Source organism: Chenopodium album, chromosome 14 (assembly GCF_948465745.1).
Source record: "Chenopodium album chromosome 14, dcCheAlbu1.1, whole genome shotgun sequence".
NCBI classification, from domain to species: Eukaryota; Viridiplantae; Streptophyta; class Magnoliopsida; order Caryophyllales; family Amaranthaceae; genus Chenopodium; species Chenopodium album.
This window is the reverse complement of record NC_137847.1, coordinates 35,845,542-35,860,073: the sequence shown is the minus strand read 5'-3', so window position 1 is coordinate 35,860,073 and position 14,532 is coordinate 35,845,542. Positions and strand designations below refer to the sequence as shown.

Below are 14,532 nucleotides of genomic sequence, written 5' to 3'. Positions count from 1 at the left end.
TTCATAGCTTTAATTTTGTACAATTACAATTTTTAGATCAATTTCACAAAAAAAAAAATCACTCATGATAAATATATTGATTTATTTTATAAGACTATAAATTTAATTTTATATAAATTTTATTTTATTAACATATGTTTTATTTATCCAGTTTTATTAGATGGAAAAGATATGAGTGAATGAAGAAATAGAAATAAATTGTATACATATTTTTATTACTTTTTAATATTTCTATTTTATAAACCAACCAATAATGATTTAGGATTAAAATATGTAAACAAAAAAAATGTCTTTTCACATTAAAAATTTTATCCTAATATGTAACTAATAAATTTCATATTTACATTTTTTTTAAGATATCATATTTACATTTTTTTTAAGATATCATATTTACAATTTATTCATATTTTTAAATTCAATTGACATATAACTAACAAACACAAATAAAATACAAAACAACAATAAATAAAGTCGCATTATAAATTACATATACAAAAAAAATTATACTTTTGTAATAGGCAATAACACTTTAATTAAATTATTTTGTGTTTTTTTTTGTATGAAATTATTATATAGTAAAACAATCAAATACAAAAATATCTTTTCTTGAGATTTATATATGAAAAACCGTGCATCGCACGGGCTTTCATCTAATTATAAAATAATGTTAGTTCACCCTATTCAAAAAAAAAAAAAAAAAAAAAAAAAAAAAGATTGTTGGTTCACAGATTAGGTAGCTAATTATCCCAAAGAAAAACATCTCACATACACTAATACCCCTCACAAATCCCAAAGTTGATTAGGCGCTTAATTTCTTTTTCATTAGCCACCACTTATTAAAAAATATAGCAAAACCACAAAATTCCCCTCAAAAAATCAGAAACCTTCCCATTAAAAAAAAAATCAGAAACCTTGTTGCTGAAGAATCAAGACCATTCGTTCGAAGGACCCATAATTCGAAGATTCGACTAACGCTCAGAAGATTAATTCTTGGACAAAATTTCAAGGTTAGATCTATTTACTGTTCGTTTTTCTCATATGTTGTGTTTTAATGTGTGAATCAATGGTGATTTTAATTTATTTTTTCTAATACATATGTGGTAGCAATTGAATTACGTTGGATTCTAGTTGCTATGCTTGAACAGATTTGTTCTCGAATTTTGATTTTATTTTTACAATTTCTGCTTCAATTTGGTGTGGCTCAACTGATTTTTGCTCTTTAATTTTCATAATTTCGTATGGCAATTTTCCTGATTTCATTTAATTTCGTATGGAAGGTTACATCATTGAGGAGTGCATGTACTTTTGTTCAAAATACTTGAATGAAATAGAGACAAAATTTAATCAACCTGAGAGGAATGAGATGCGAAAAATGATGACTACAAGGGTCTATCAATTTTTGCATCGTCAGGTATTCCTTTAGGGAAGGCTAAATTTAGGTCTCTTAGTGAAGAAGAGTTAACACAAGTTCGAGAATATGTTCTTAAGAATTGTGATGAAGCACAAACTTATTTAGAGTATGATATTTTTCTTTTCTATTTATAAAAAACATCAAGTATACTTTCCCATGAATATTTTATAACAACTATTCTTTTGAATTTCAGTGAATATGAAGAGTCCACATCAAACAAAAATTTAGTTGATTCTTTCGTGACCGGGTATTTTTCAAAATCAACTGTAGTTATTTTTTAATTACAAGTATAGTACTAGTCTAAGTTTTATTTAGCTAAAATTCTATTTATTGTTAGGTTATCGATTTGCCTAATAATTGCAATGACCAAGTGGTGAAAGATTTGAAAACATTGGCTTTAGGTCCTTCAAATGGTGTTCAATGCTTCAATGGGATTCTTGCAAATGGATTCAGATTCCACACAAAGAATACAAAACTGAAAAGGGTACACCAAAATAGTGGTGTTAAAGTCAAAGGCATTGCTAGGAAAATGGAAAAAGATTACTACCGGATTCTCACTAACATACTTGAGATACAATATTTAGATGGAAAGCATGTGGTTTTGTTTCATTGTGATTAGTGGGATGTCAATAGGGTAGGAAGAGGTGTCAAAGTTGACAAACATGGCAATGTGAGTGTCAATAGTCTTTGTTCATTGCATACAAAAGAACCCTTTGTGCTCATGTCTCAAGCTCAACAAGTCTTCTATGTTAGTGACAGACTTGATCCCGATTGGCTTGTTGTCGTGAAGACCCATCCAAGGCATCACTATAATGTTGTAGAAAAGGAAGGGACTGAAAGTGAAGAAGATGCATTGCAACAACTACAATCTGAAGGTGCTCATATCTCAAGCTCAAGTAATTTGCAAGAGACTCATGATCCATTTGTTGAAATAAGAGATGATATTGGTAAAGTGATCGTAGATGCTACCATGGAAAATCAACCCAAAGATCTAAATGATATGGAATTACAAACATTAGAAGACGACGATTTGCTAGAGGATGATGATGAGGATGACAATGAGAGTGACCAAGAGAGCGACGATGATGATATTGATATTGCTTAATTTTTTTTTCTTTTTCTTTTTTTTAGCATGAATTGATATATTCATGGATTTCTGAAAAACCTTTGTAGTTATATTTACTTATTTTTTCACACTTTGCATTCGTGTTTTTATTGGCTTATTTGAATAGATATATGTCAGGATGCCTTTGTTTTATGAACAATTATTGGTAAATGGCTTGTAGTATTTGACAGTAATTGTACACCATGTGTATAGTAGCTGGCAGCAGCTTTGCATTAGGGATGCAATGGATGGTAGTAGATTAGATTAGGCAGTTAATGTGCTTTACAGTTCTATTGTAAAATTGTCTAATCCTATTTATTTTTTACTTTGTAAATGCAGATGAATGAGTATAAAAAAAAAGAGGCTTCTTACTATAGAAGCCAACAAAAACAGACTCAAGTAGTTGGGTATAAAAAGAATTGCATCCTCTTTGACAAGCTTGGTTGAAGGGACAAAAAAAAAAGAAAAAAAAGGAAAAAAAAAAATTGCTGGCATGGAAGATGATGAATATGTTCCCACTAATGATGAGCTTGAGGTTCATGAACGTGAAATAGAACCTCAAATTAGGTTTACAAGAAAGGTATAATATGAACTAATAAGTATGATTTATTTAGTTTTTCAACCAACCTCTATAGTTCTGGTAATTTTTTGTTAATTAATTTTTATCAGGCTAACATAAGACATTTGAGAGAAGGAAACGAAAAGGCAATTTCATTCCACCAATGTCAGTGGCAAAGTTTCTAAAGATGAACAAGAAAGCATAAGAAACAATGGCCATGGATATCTTAGAAAAAGGTACTTCATTATTCTTGATTTTGGTTTCTAGCTTATTACTTTCAGTTTGATCTTATTAGGTACCTTAGTTGCTGTTTTGCTTTCAAATGTCATATTAGGTAAAATTGATGTGCTCTCTCTTATTGAAATTTGCTGGTAAATCCTTTCAAATTGGTTCAGAGAGCTCTTTGAAAGATCTAAGCTCTCTTTGACTGAATGTTTCATTTTAGTTTCGTAGCTGTATTGGAAATTAAATAATAATATGAGATAAGCTGATTTGCAAAAGGCGAAAATTGAAATAAATAGAACAAAAATGTAGCTTTAGTTTGGCAGAGGAATGAGTGTGCTGCAAGCAGGTAGCGGAAAGGGGCAGGTGCTTGTGAAGAGAGTGGGTAGGTGCATATGTAGACAGGTGCTCAACAACGAGAACAACAAGAAGAGAAAGAGCAACAACCAGCAGCAGCACCCCCACCATACAGTAACCCCACTGTAGGTCGTCTCATACAAAATATGGATGCAAGTATTTCGTCTGACTAGATATGCAGTAATTTACCTATGTAGTTTCCTGGTACCGCAGCAATATATCAAGGTATAGACAAATGACAGTCAATCAGATAACAAGTATCTTAGTGCATTCTCAGGATAAAACTGATATTATTGCAGGAAAAACAAATATATCAAATAATAACTTTAATTGCCTCTCTACTAGATTTTGCTTAGAACAAGCACCCCTTTATTATCTATATCAAAATAACAATTAAAGGAAATGTCGTTTTTTAAGTCATAGGCACAGATTATATAATCCTGGTACTTGGTTGAAGCAAAGTAACTCTAGACTCCCCACTTAGGTTCATGATAAGGAATTTCCTTGGGTGATTATAGGAATGTGCATGGTGCCAAATCTATGCTATGAGTTTGTAGGTTCGAGGGTGTAGGGGCATTTGCATGTAGGTAGGAGCAAAGTTGGGAGGGGGGGGGGGGCAGGGGCAGGTGCAGCAGGGAGGAAGTTTCAGGGAAGGGGGCTGGTATTGAGCAAGAAATTAGAATCCAAGTCAATGGGATAGTGATTACAATAGCCTTCGCAAGAATATAATTACACAAAGCGAGACCCTTGTGGTTTCTTTGGTAGCCAGTACAAAGGGAAGAGTGTCTCCAGCTGCCATAACTGTATTTTTATTAAAGCAAACAATAAATCAATTAATAAAGGAAACATGTACTAGAATTATTCAAGTTAGGAGTCCATATCTCATGATGCAATAATTCCATTATGGGTATCAACTTTAAGTGTTTGGATCTTCACGTGGCAGAACACATCAGATATGTACTACATTTGTGTTTACATCTCTAGTTTACAATATATAAAGTCCTATAAATCAAATATACTTGCACAAACTTTGCATCTATTTTTTTTTTTTTTGGACATATTTTCTTCATAGTAGTCGGTAACCATGCATATGAAATTTTGTTTTGTTCTGTATACTGAAATAATTTATAATTTTAGGTAAAGACTTGTTTTTATTCTATACATGTAAATAGAAAACGATGAAGAAACTGGAGAAACAAGGGAGAATAATAACACCGCAGAGGGGGGCTATGATGAGGAAGGAAGACAGATTGGTCAACCACTTGAACTTGAAGATGCATCTTTGGATACCGAACAATTGAATGACAAGGAACTCATGACTGTAGCAAAGAATGAGGACCTTAACATTTCATCAGGTTTGACTTTATTATCCCTTAAAACATATATATATGACAATATGCTTCAAGTCATGTCAATTCACTACCCAGTGAGCTTATGCTTGATACAGGTGCTGCTAAAAAAAAAGAGGAACGATATATTGTAGAAAGCTTACCCTGTTACCTCCTGGGGAAAAACTGAATGTGGAGTTTGACGATGATGGTGTGGCTATTGGTGATAATGCTTCATTATTTTCTTTCTTCTTGGGTAAACAAGTTCGAAATAAAGCTATATGTTCGGTACAAGTTAAGTGTTGGGACGATTATAAATCTGAAACATTAGACCATTTGTGGGCTTGCATCACGGTAATATGTTATCATAATAAACATGTTTACGGGGTTTTTTCTTTCTCTTATTAACAATGAAACACTGTCAACTTGATGTATGAGCATTAATTAATTTATTTATGTCTTTTGCAGGAGAAGTGTTCATTTGATGACCCTGAAAATAGGCAGGAGTGTGTTATGAAACATGCACAACGTTTATTTAGAGGTGCTAGGAGAAAATTGAAATCAAAGTACTTTAATGATAAAAACTTGAAAACAAAATAAGAACGTCTCAAAAATAAGCCTAGTCATTTGACTAAAGTGGAATGGAAGTTCTTTGTTGACTATTGGAGTGAAGAGGCGGTTATAGTAAAATACACAGATAGTATATCTTTATTCTTATATAATTAACGTATATTATTGATTAAATTCTTTTTACTGTAGGAGAAGAGCAAAAAAGCAAGTGAAAGTGGCCACATGCATACTATTTAAATATTTTGAAACGATACCATCCTGAAGATGGATATAAATGTCATTGATCATATACTAATTATAAATGCTCCAATTAAATTATTGTCCCAGAAGGAAAACATCGGTTACTAATGAACCTAAAGCACGTCTGAAGTGTTTTGTAGTCCAATAGAGTTAAAATATAAGAACTTTCAGAAAAGGAATGGAGCAACTATTGACAATGACAAATTTGAGGAAATGATAAATCCCATTACATTTCTAGAATAAAATCACTTTAGTAAGATTTATATGTTTCATGATTATGTAAATGACTCCAGAAGAGTATGAAATGTCCAACAAGATTAACATGTATCAAGATTATAGTCAAAACTCCGGCAGAGTATATATAAGTAATATTAGATAAAATATTAGTTGATTGTCTTGCCAATTGTATAAAGAAACACAAGTTGGTGTTCTAATATCACATTACATTCATGGCCATGCATATAGTAAGTTTAATAAAGTGATCATTAGTGTTGAAAATAACCAGAGTTCAAATTTAGAGAAGTGATTGGATGTGATAATTAAATTAGGTCATCCGGGTTTAATAATAATTACCCATTATGGAAACTTGAAGTTTCATTTGATAATGTGCTGAGAGGCTTTCTCAATGTTAAATATATAAAATGAATTGAATGGCAAGACGTAACATTGAGATTGAATTATATTTGGATTGTGATTCATAATAATTTGTATTGATGAAAATTTCAAGAGTTAATAGGTTTTGATTTCTTATATAAAGGAGTAATGGCTGACCAGAAGTTCACCAAAATAACTTATATATTATTGTCAACTATCAGGTGACCAGAAGCTCACCACATACACTATTTAAGTCTTTAAAGATCCAGAAGATCACCACCTACTAGAATTACGAGCAAGTGATTTATGCTTGTATAACAATTCTTTTGATTGGGGCTATTATATGTCAGCACATATGAAATAGGAGAAGAAAGAAAAACGTACAATTGCACAACATATGTCTTCCCATTGACATTGATCTTCAGAAGAGAAAATATTATTGAAAATTTAATAATAAATACATATGAAATATAAAGTTAATGAATAAATGATTCTTCATTGAAATTGTTTTCCAGAAGAGATAAATTTTGATTGTGATCATCCCAATGAAATGAATTTTAATGCAAATTTATATACTAAGTTGGTATAGAATTAGACGCCCCTATAAAAGCGATATTTTACCAACTTATGGGGAGAAGAAATAGCAAAAGTTGAAAAAATAATCGGAAAAAAAAATAAAATTTTGATGATCCCTATAATGGTAATTTGAAAAGTTATATGCCAACTTTTGTCTATATACTATCAAGATATGTTGCACATTTATGATTTGATTTGTATTCAGTTATGACTCATGTTGCATAGCGTTGAAGATACATTTTGGTCATATAATATTATGTGTATACATTGAGATAAAATTTTGCCAATTATACATGAATCACTACACCTGAAGTGTGGGTTGTATTAAAGTAAAGCCCTCTCGAATTGATCTTACTCAAGAGGTGAATGAAGTTAAAAAGAAAGCAGATCAAGCAATTGAAGATGCAAGAAAAGAAGTTGAAAATGCTAGAACAGAAGCTGAACAAGCCAAAAAAGAGGCGGAAGCTGTTAAAAATGACATGGACAAAAAAATTGCTGATAATAATGCAGTTTGGGAGAAGAAGTTTAGTCAACTTATGGATTTTCTTGGAGCAGGAAGTTCATCATATTCTGATGATTCAGGATGTCATGGTTCAAAGGAATGAAGTAAGTAATGCTATCTTCACCTGTTATGCATTATAAATTTTTTCTTATATTCAATACAATTGTTACATTTTTTAAAGCTAAAGAATCTTGACCTCTTACGATTGGCTTATAAGCATTCCTAAAATCTAAAATATTCTCTTAAAACCCAATATTTTTTGAAACATGTTTTATTTTCTTAGAACCTGCTGTATTATTTTGTAAATGTTGTATTTATCAAAAACTTGTTTGGCAACCAGTTATTCAACCTCGATACCAGTTTTTTTTTTTTTCTATGACATATCAAAGCTAACAACAGCAAGTCAACTTACTGATGGAGAACTTGCTTTACCAAAATACATAACTTGAAAATAAACTAAAAAATAAACAAATAGAAGGCACTGGACATAACAAGCAATTAAGCTATCTTAAGTCCTAATTGATTCTCACAAATCTTATCATTGTGATAAATAGAAGATTTATAACTTGAAATAAGATATAAATCTGCTTTCAATCCTAATTGTAAATTCACAAAATCATTATTTATATTTTTTCAGTTGTAAACTGTTCAGTCCTAATTGATTCTCACCAATCTTAGTACTTCTCTTTGCACTGTGATGAACAAGTATATACGGAATTTAGTATACGCAGGTTCAGGGGAGAGGGGCAGTGCAGGAAGGGGAGACAATGTAGGGATGGGAGGGCAACGTAGGGAGAATTACAGTTCATGGGGGTGGTGCAGGGAGGAGCAGTGTAGGGATAAGTTTTATTACAGGGGGCGAGGGTGCAAGGAGGGGAAAATGCAGGAAGGGTATGTAGGCGGTGCAATGTAGGAAGGGGGCAGTGCAGGTAGTGTAGTAAGAGGGGTTGTGCAGGGAGGGGCTAGGGGCTGTGCATGTAGTGTAGTAAGTGGACAGTGCATGGACACGGTCAGTGCAGTGAGGGGAGGCATTAATAAGATTTGATAGTTATAATTTATGAGCTTAACGTAAATTGTTTTATATTTTGTGTCAATTTGACTATTTTATTTTGAAGACATATTTTTTTTGGTGCTCTTTTTGAAAACATATTAACTTGATCATTTATCTATTTATTTATTGTAGGTAACAAGGAGTGGAGCAGAGACATATTGTCACATGGTATATATAGAGTATATATTGTTCTTTAGCAAAATGATTTGAGTGTTTTTTTTTTTTTAAGTAAGAGTGAGCTAGTGATGAGACAATGACACAATTGATTTCTAGTATATTTGTATGTATGGATATCTAATTCAAGTATGTTTGAATGTACGGGATTCCAAGACATTAATATGATTTTTTTTTAATGTTATACATCTATTTCAACAAAGGCAAATCTAATATATATATATAAAGGGGAGTTTTTTCCCGAGTTTTTAGAAAGCCACATAGGATCTAATTTTCTCAGCGTGCCATGTAGGATTATAAATCTTAGTAGTAGCCAATTAAATAAGAGATTATTAATTTGATTTAAAATTAAATAATTCAAACGCCACGTAAGCAAAATTGGCAAATGAGATTTTTAAGTTTTAATTAATAAAACATTATCTTTTAATATTAGGAATTTTATCTAAATATATAACAAATTTTAACTTATAAATACAAAAAAAAAAAAAAAAAAATCAAACAAACCGTGCATCGCACATGGGAGTTTTTTCCCGAGATTTTAGAGAGCCACATAGGATCTAATTTTCTCAGCGCGCCACGTAGGATTATAAATCTTAGTAGTAGCCAATTAAATAAGAGATTATTAATTTATTTTAGAATTAAATAATTCAAATGCCACGTAAGCAAAATTGGCGAATGAGATTTTTAAGTTTAAATTAATTAAATATTAAACATTATCTTTTATTATTAGGAATTTTATCTAAATATATAACAAATTTTAGCTCATAAATAAAAAAAAAATAAAAATACAATTAAAAAATCAAACAAACCGTGCATCGCACGGGCTTCATCTAGTATGACATATTTGAGAAAAACTCCATCTCTAATATTCAGTTATGCGTATACCATAAATGCTGCAACAAATTAAAGCTTATGCCTATTGAAATTAGTAGCCATGATAATCATTAGTGTCAAGAGATATTATTTGTCACGGTAGCAATGTGGCAATGGATTTATTTGCCACAGTATTATTTGTGGCAGACAAATAATTAGCTACGGTATATTGCGGCAACAAAGTTTATTAGCCACGATAATATTTGTGGCAAAGAAGATTACTGGTCACGGTAATGTTTGTGACAACCAAGTTTATTAGCCACGGTAGAATTTGTGGCAAAGAACTTGTTAGCCACATTAATATTCGTGGCTAGTGAATTTGTTTGCCACATATATACCCGTGGCATAAAAATCGAAATCTGTCACGACATCCATTTTCCCGTGGCAAATTTCCTAGCCACGGCCTCTTGTGTCACGGGAGTAAATTTTAAAATTCCCGTGGCTACACTACATTGCCACGAGAATTTTAAACTTGTGCCATGATTTTACTCGTGGCACAAAGGTCAATTTGTTGTAGTGATTTCTGCTACTTCAAATTTAACATATTCAAGCAAAAGACACAAAAATAAGTAATAAATTGCAACAAAAATTAGTTGAAAGAGTATGAAATTCAAATCTTCGAAGTTATACCTAATATTCGCCAATTCTTGCCAATTTTCGAAAATTTTGTTCCGAAACTGAAAAATGCAAACAGTAGAACTTAAAATTGTGATTATATAGCGAAATTAAGCAGTTAAATTTGGCGGTCATGGCGGTTTTTCGAAGGTTTTGAGAAGTTGAATATGGTTGAGCAGAGAGAGAAAATGGCGCCTTAAATTTTGTGAATGCATTTAATTTTTCTGAATTATTTTGGGCTGTTAGATTGCGCGCCTCTTCTCTTAAATCTGACGGCTTAGATTAGTTCTTAGTTATCATTATTTGGCTAGTTCTCACGGTAACTCGGTTCTATATATATATATATATATATATATATATATATATATATATATATATATATATATATATATATATATATATATATATATATATATATATATTATATAATCAATCAATAACTATATACAAAAAGACACACCAGCAATGACACGTGTCATCTCCTGGTATGTCCTTAGTATTTTTTTTGAATTTTTTTTAATTATAGTATAAAATCTTATACAAAAGTAATTTCTTATATAAGTTAACAAAGATAATTACTTTAAATAAAAAAAATTGATATATCTTTCCACAAAAACATTTATGACTATAATAGAAAATATTAACATAATTTGCGATATATTTTAATCTACTTCAAAGAAGTATTCATATTATTTTCCCTAATAAAAATAGTTGTTCATATATTGATTAGAAATCACATAAAAGTAGTGTGTATATTTATTAATTTTTTTAGATTTTAATTTTTTTTGTAAAATAACAAATTATATTTAAAAGTTGATACGGAGTATTATTTTTTAAAAATTACCGTGCGTGGAACGGTACCTAAATTAGTGTGTGTGTGTGTGTGTGTGTGTGTGTGTGTGTATATACATCATAAGCCGGTCTCACAAACAGACCACGAAACAGCGACACTTAACATTCCAGTTTTTCGTCAAGTGTCGAACCACGTAGGCAACAAATAAATATTATTGTGATTGGATTAGATATATATTGTTAGATTAGATTGGATAGATTTGTTTAGGATAAAAAAAAAGTATACATAAAATAATTAATAAATCCTTTGAAAAAAATTATCTTTTTATTGACAAAAGAATTATACTTATAACAAAACACCAAATATTACGATTAATATGAATATCCAATCAACAATAGTACTCCTATACGAATAACCACATAATTATAATTATAAATATGGCTATCATTAATTTTCTTTTTTTTAGTGTATCTTTGATTTACCATCAAAGCTTTTGAATAATGTATTTTTCATATTCGATTGTAATTTTTTTTTTTCACTTAAAAGTGTTTTAATAATTTATTTTTTGAAAGGTACTACTAAATATTATTATTATTAAACATGCCACAAATAAGTACACTCTCTAAAATGGGTATCCAGGGCAACGCTTGGGGTCACGTACTAGTTTTTTCATACATAAATCTTTTGTACATAATCGGTATATAGGCGACAAATGGGTATTATTGTGACACATATGATGATAAAGTTAGTGATTTTGGATAGATTTTTTAAGATAAAAATGTTGTATAGAGTTTTATTATCACTATACTTCTAATATTTTATATGTAAAAAATTAATCATAACTTTTAATAAATATCATATAACTCAGTTTTATTTCTATCATAAAATTCGTTTCAAAAAGTTTTTTAAAATGAGATCCATTTAAAATATATTTAATTTAGTTTAAAAAAATTAAGAAAATTAATAGAGAACCAGTAAAAATAATTTTGGTTTGGTAAAAATAATTTCTTTCACTAAAAATAATTTAAGTTCAATAACAATAATTTCAAGTCAATAATAACATACATATCTATTTACAAACAAAACTACAAAAAGTACACTATTCTATTAAAACAAACATTTAAAAAAAATCAGATGTATAATAAAATATTGTACATCTGTTATAAACTTATCTTAAAATGATCAAAAGTTACCCTGATATAAATAAAAGTACTTATGTTGTATTGATAAAAGCTAATCTTTATTCAATAAAAGTTGCCTCGATACACAATAACATTATTATTGTAAATCGGATGTATACAAAAGTTTTTGTTCTATAAATAAGAGATAGGATATTGTATGTTTAATTTAAATATCCTTCATTGTCAAAAGTCAAATAGTTTTAATCCAAAAAATTTATCAACAATCCGGACATCGCCCGGGCACAAAAATAGTTATTTTAAAATGATCAAAAGTTACCCTTAAATGAATAAAATTTACCCAGTATTTATAAGTTACCCGATATAGATAAAAGTAATTATGCTGTATTGATAAAAGTTACACAAAAAAAGTCTAAAAGTTACCCTTAATTCAGTAAAAGTTACCTCTATGTATTACTATACGTACACGGATATATACACAAGGTTTTTATTCTACAAGTAAACGTTATGATATCGTATGTCTAAACATCCTCCATTATCAAAAGCAGAAAAGTCTGTTCTAAAATTTTATCAACAATCCGGACATTGTTCGGGCACAAAGCTAGTATATATATATATAAAGGGTAGTTTTTTCCCGAATTTATAGAGAGACCCACGTAGGATTTTTATTTTTTAAATAACATTAGAGCACCACGCAAGATTAGTATTTTTAAAGTGTTATATATAGGATTATGCCATGTATGATTGTTATTGTAAAGCACCACGTAAGATTAAAATTAAAAATTATATTTATTATAAAAACAATAGACTATCTTTTCAAATTGGAAATTTTATTTAAGAGAAAAGAAACAATTTATTTTATTTCGTATACAGTATATAAAAAAAATACTATAAAACTTTTTACAAAAATAGAATTCACGTTCAACTGATATTTGAAAAAAGTAGATTAGATTAAAAAAATGAAAATATGACAAGTAATTATATATACTAATAAAAAAAATAAAATCACGTTCAATTATATAAAGAAGAGTTTTTTTCCCAAGATTTTAGAGAGCCTCCTAGAATTTTGATTTTTAAAAATATTATTAGAGCGCACTGCCGGATTATTATTTTTAGAACGTTACGTATAGTATTATACCATGTTGGATTATTATTTTAAAGTGTCATGTAAGATTAATATTAAAAATTTAAATTTAATATAAATATAAAATTCTACGTCCTATCTTTTTAAATTGGAAATTTTATTGAAAAGAAAAGAGACAATTTATTTTATTTCGTATATATAAAAAATACAATTGAACTTTTATAAAAATGAAATTCACGTTTAATTGATATTTTTAAAAAATTACATTAAATAAACAAAAATAATGAAAATATGAAAAGAGATTACAATAAAAATATTTTATAAAAATATACAAATAAAAAATGAAATCACGTTCAATTAAAAAATTAACAGTATTCTTTAAAAAAAAACAATTTTAAATTAGATACAAAATTAAGAAAAAAAACATTGAAATTAATAGAAAAAATCATTGAAATCAAAAACAGTTTTAAATTAGATAAAAAAAAAACAATTTTAAATTAATTAAATGTAAAATATTATCTTTTGATATTAGGAATTTCATATAAATATATAACGAATGAAAGAAAATTTACAATTTATTTTAAAATAAATAAATAAAAATAATAAAGGATAATATGATATATTACCTATATCGAATAAATAAAGTAACATATTTTATCATAAACATAATATATATATATATATATATATATATATATATATATATATATATATATATATATATATATATATATATATATATATATATATATATATATATATATATATATAAGTGGTAAAAAATACAAATAAATCGTATCTTTATTACTTATACATAGTTTGAAAGGAAGAATTATTAATTCTTTAATTGTATGACATATTCATATGGAATCTTGTTTGAATCTTCTCAATAAGTAGTACTATATCACGTTATATAACTTTTATAATATTTACTTATAGAGAATTAAAGTTATTGATGATTAAAGTTATGCATTGACAAACGTGATAAAAAAATGATCACGTAAAAAAGAATGAAAGAAATATTTAACTAAAAAACTAATTTGACCTTTTTTTTTTTTCCTTTATGTGTGTCGGGTCCTTTTAGTTGGCTCCCCCAATGGATACATACATACGAAATTAGAAACATTCTTCTCTCGAAAATACTCTTTGGATTTTGAGCAAGTATTATGAGTTGTATTGTAGCTAGGTTTATGAGTGCACACAAACTCCAAGTCTCTAACGCCATGTTTATCTTAGAGGACGATCGCTTTACGTCTATTGCACCAAAGTAGTGTGAAATCATCATTTAAGACAATGGTTCAACATGACACGACAATCTTCAATTTTATACTATGCAAGA

General features: G+C 28.8%; 1 protein-coding gene across 7 annotated transcripts; it reads left to right on the top strand.

The window, feature by feature from the left end:
• The first annotated feature begins 733 nt into the window (after window positions 1-733).
• LOC145580211 (uncharacterized) lies at window positions 734-5,992 on the top strand. Of its 7 annotated transcripts, XR_014099338.1 has the most exons (8): window positions 770-1,007; window positions 1,278-1,517; window positions 1,605-1,658; window positions 1,749-3,096; window positions 3,186-3,311; window positions 4,827-5,009; window positions 5,102-5,336; window positions 5,451-5,992. XR_014099338.1 is itself a non-coding variant. In XM_081637616.1 (4 exons), the coding sequence occupies exons 3-4, from the start codon at window positions 2,074-2,076 to the stop codon at window positions 2,514-2,516; spliced, it is 360 nt and encodes a 119-aa protein (XP_081493742.1). In that variant the 5' UTR covers window positions 734-1,007; window positions 1,605-1,658; window positions 1,749-2,073; the 3' UTR covers window positions 2,517-2,710. The 7 variants fall into 7 exon arrangements, 1 of the variants encoding a protein (XP_081493742.1); XR_014099339.1 differs by lacking the exon at window positions 1,278-1,517 and having other exon boundaries at window positions 767-1,007; window positions 4,798-5,009; XR_014099337.1 differs by lacking the exon at window positions 1,278-1,517 and having other exon boundaries at window positions 771-1,007; window positions 4,792-5,009.
• Window positions 5,993-14,532: the final 8,540 nt, after the last annotated feature.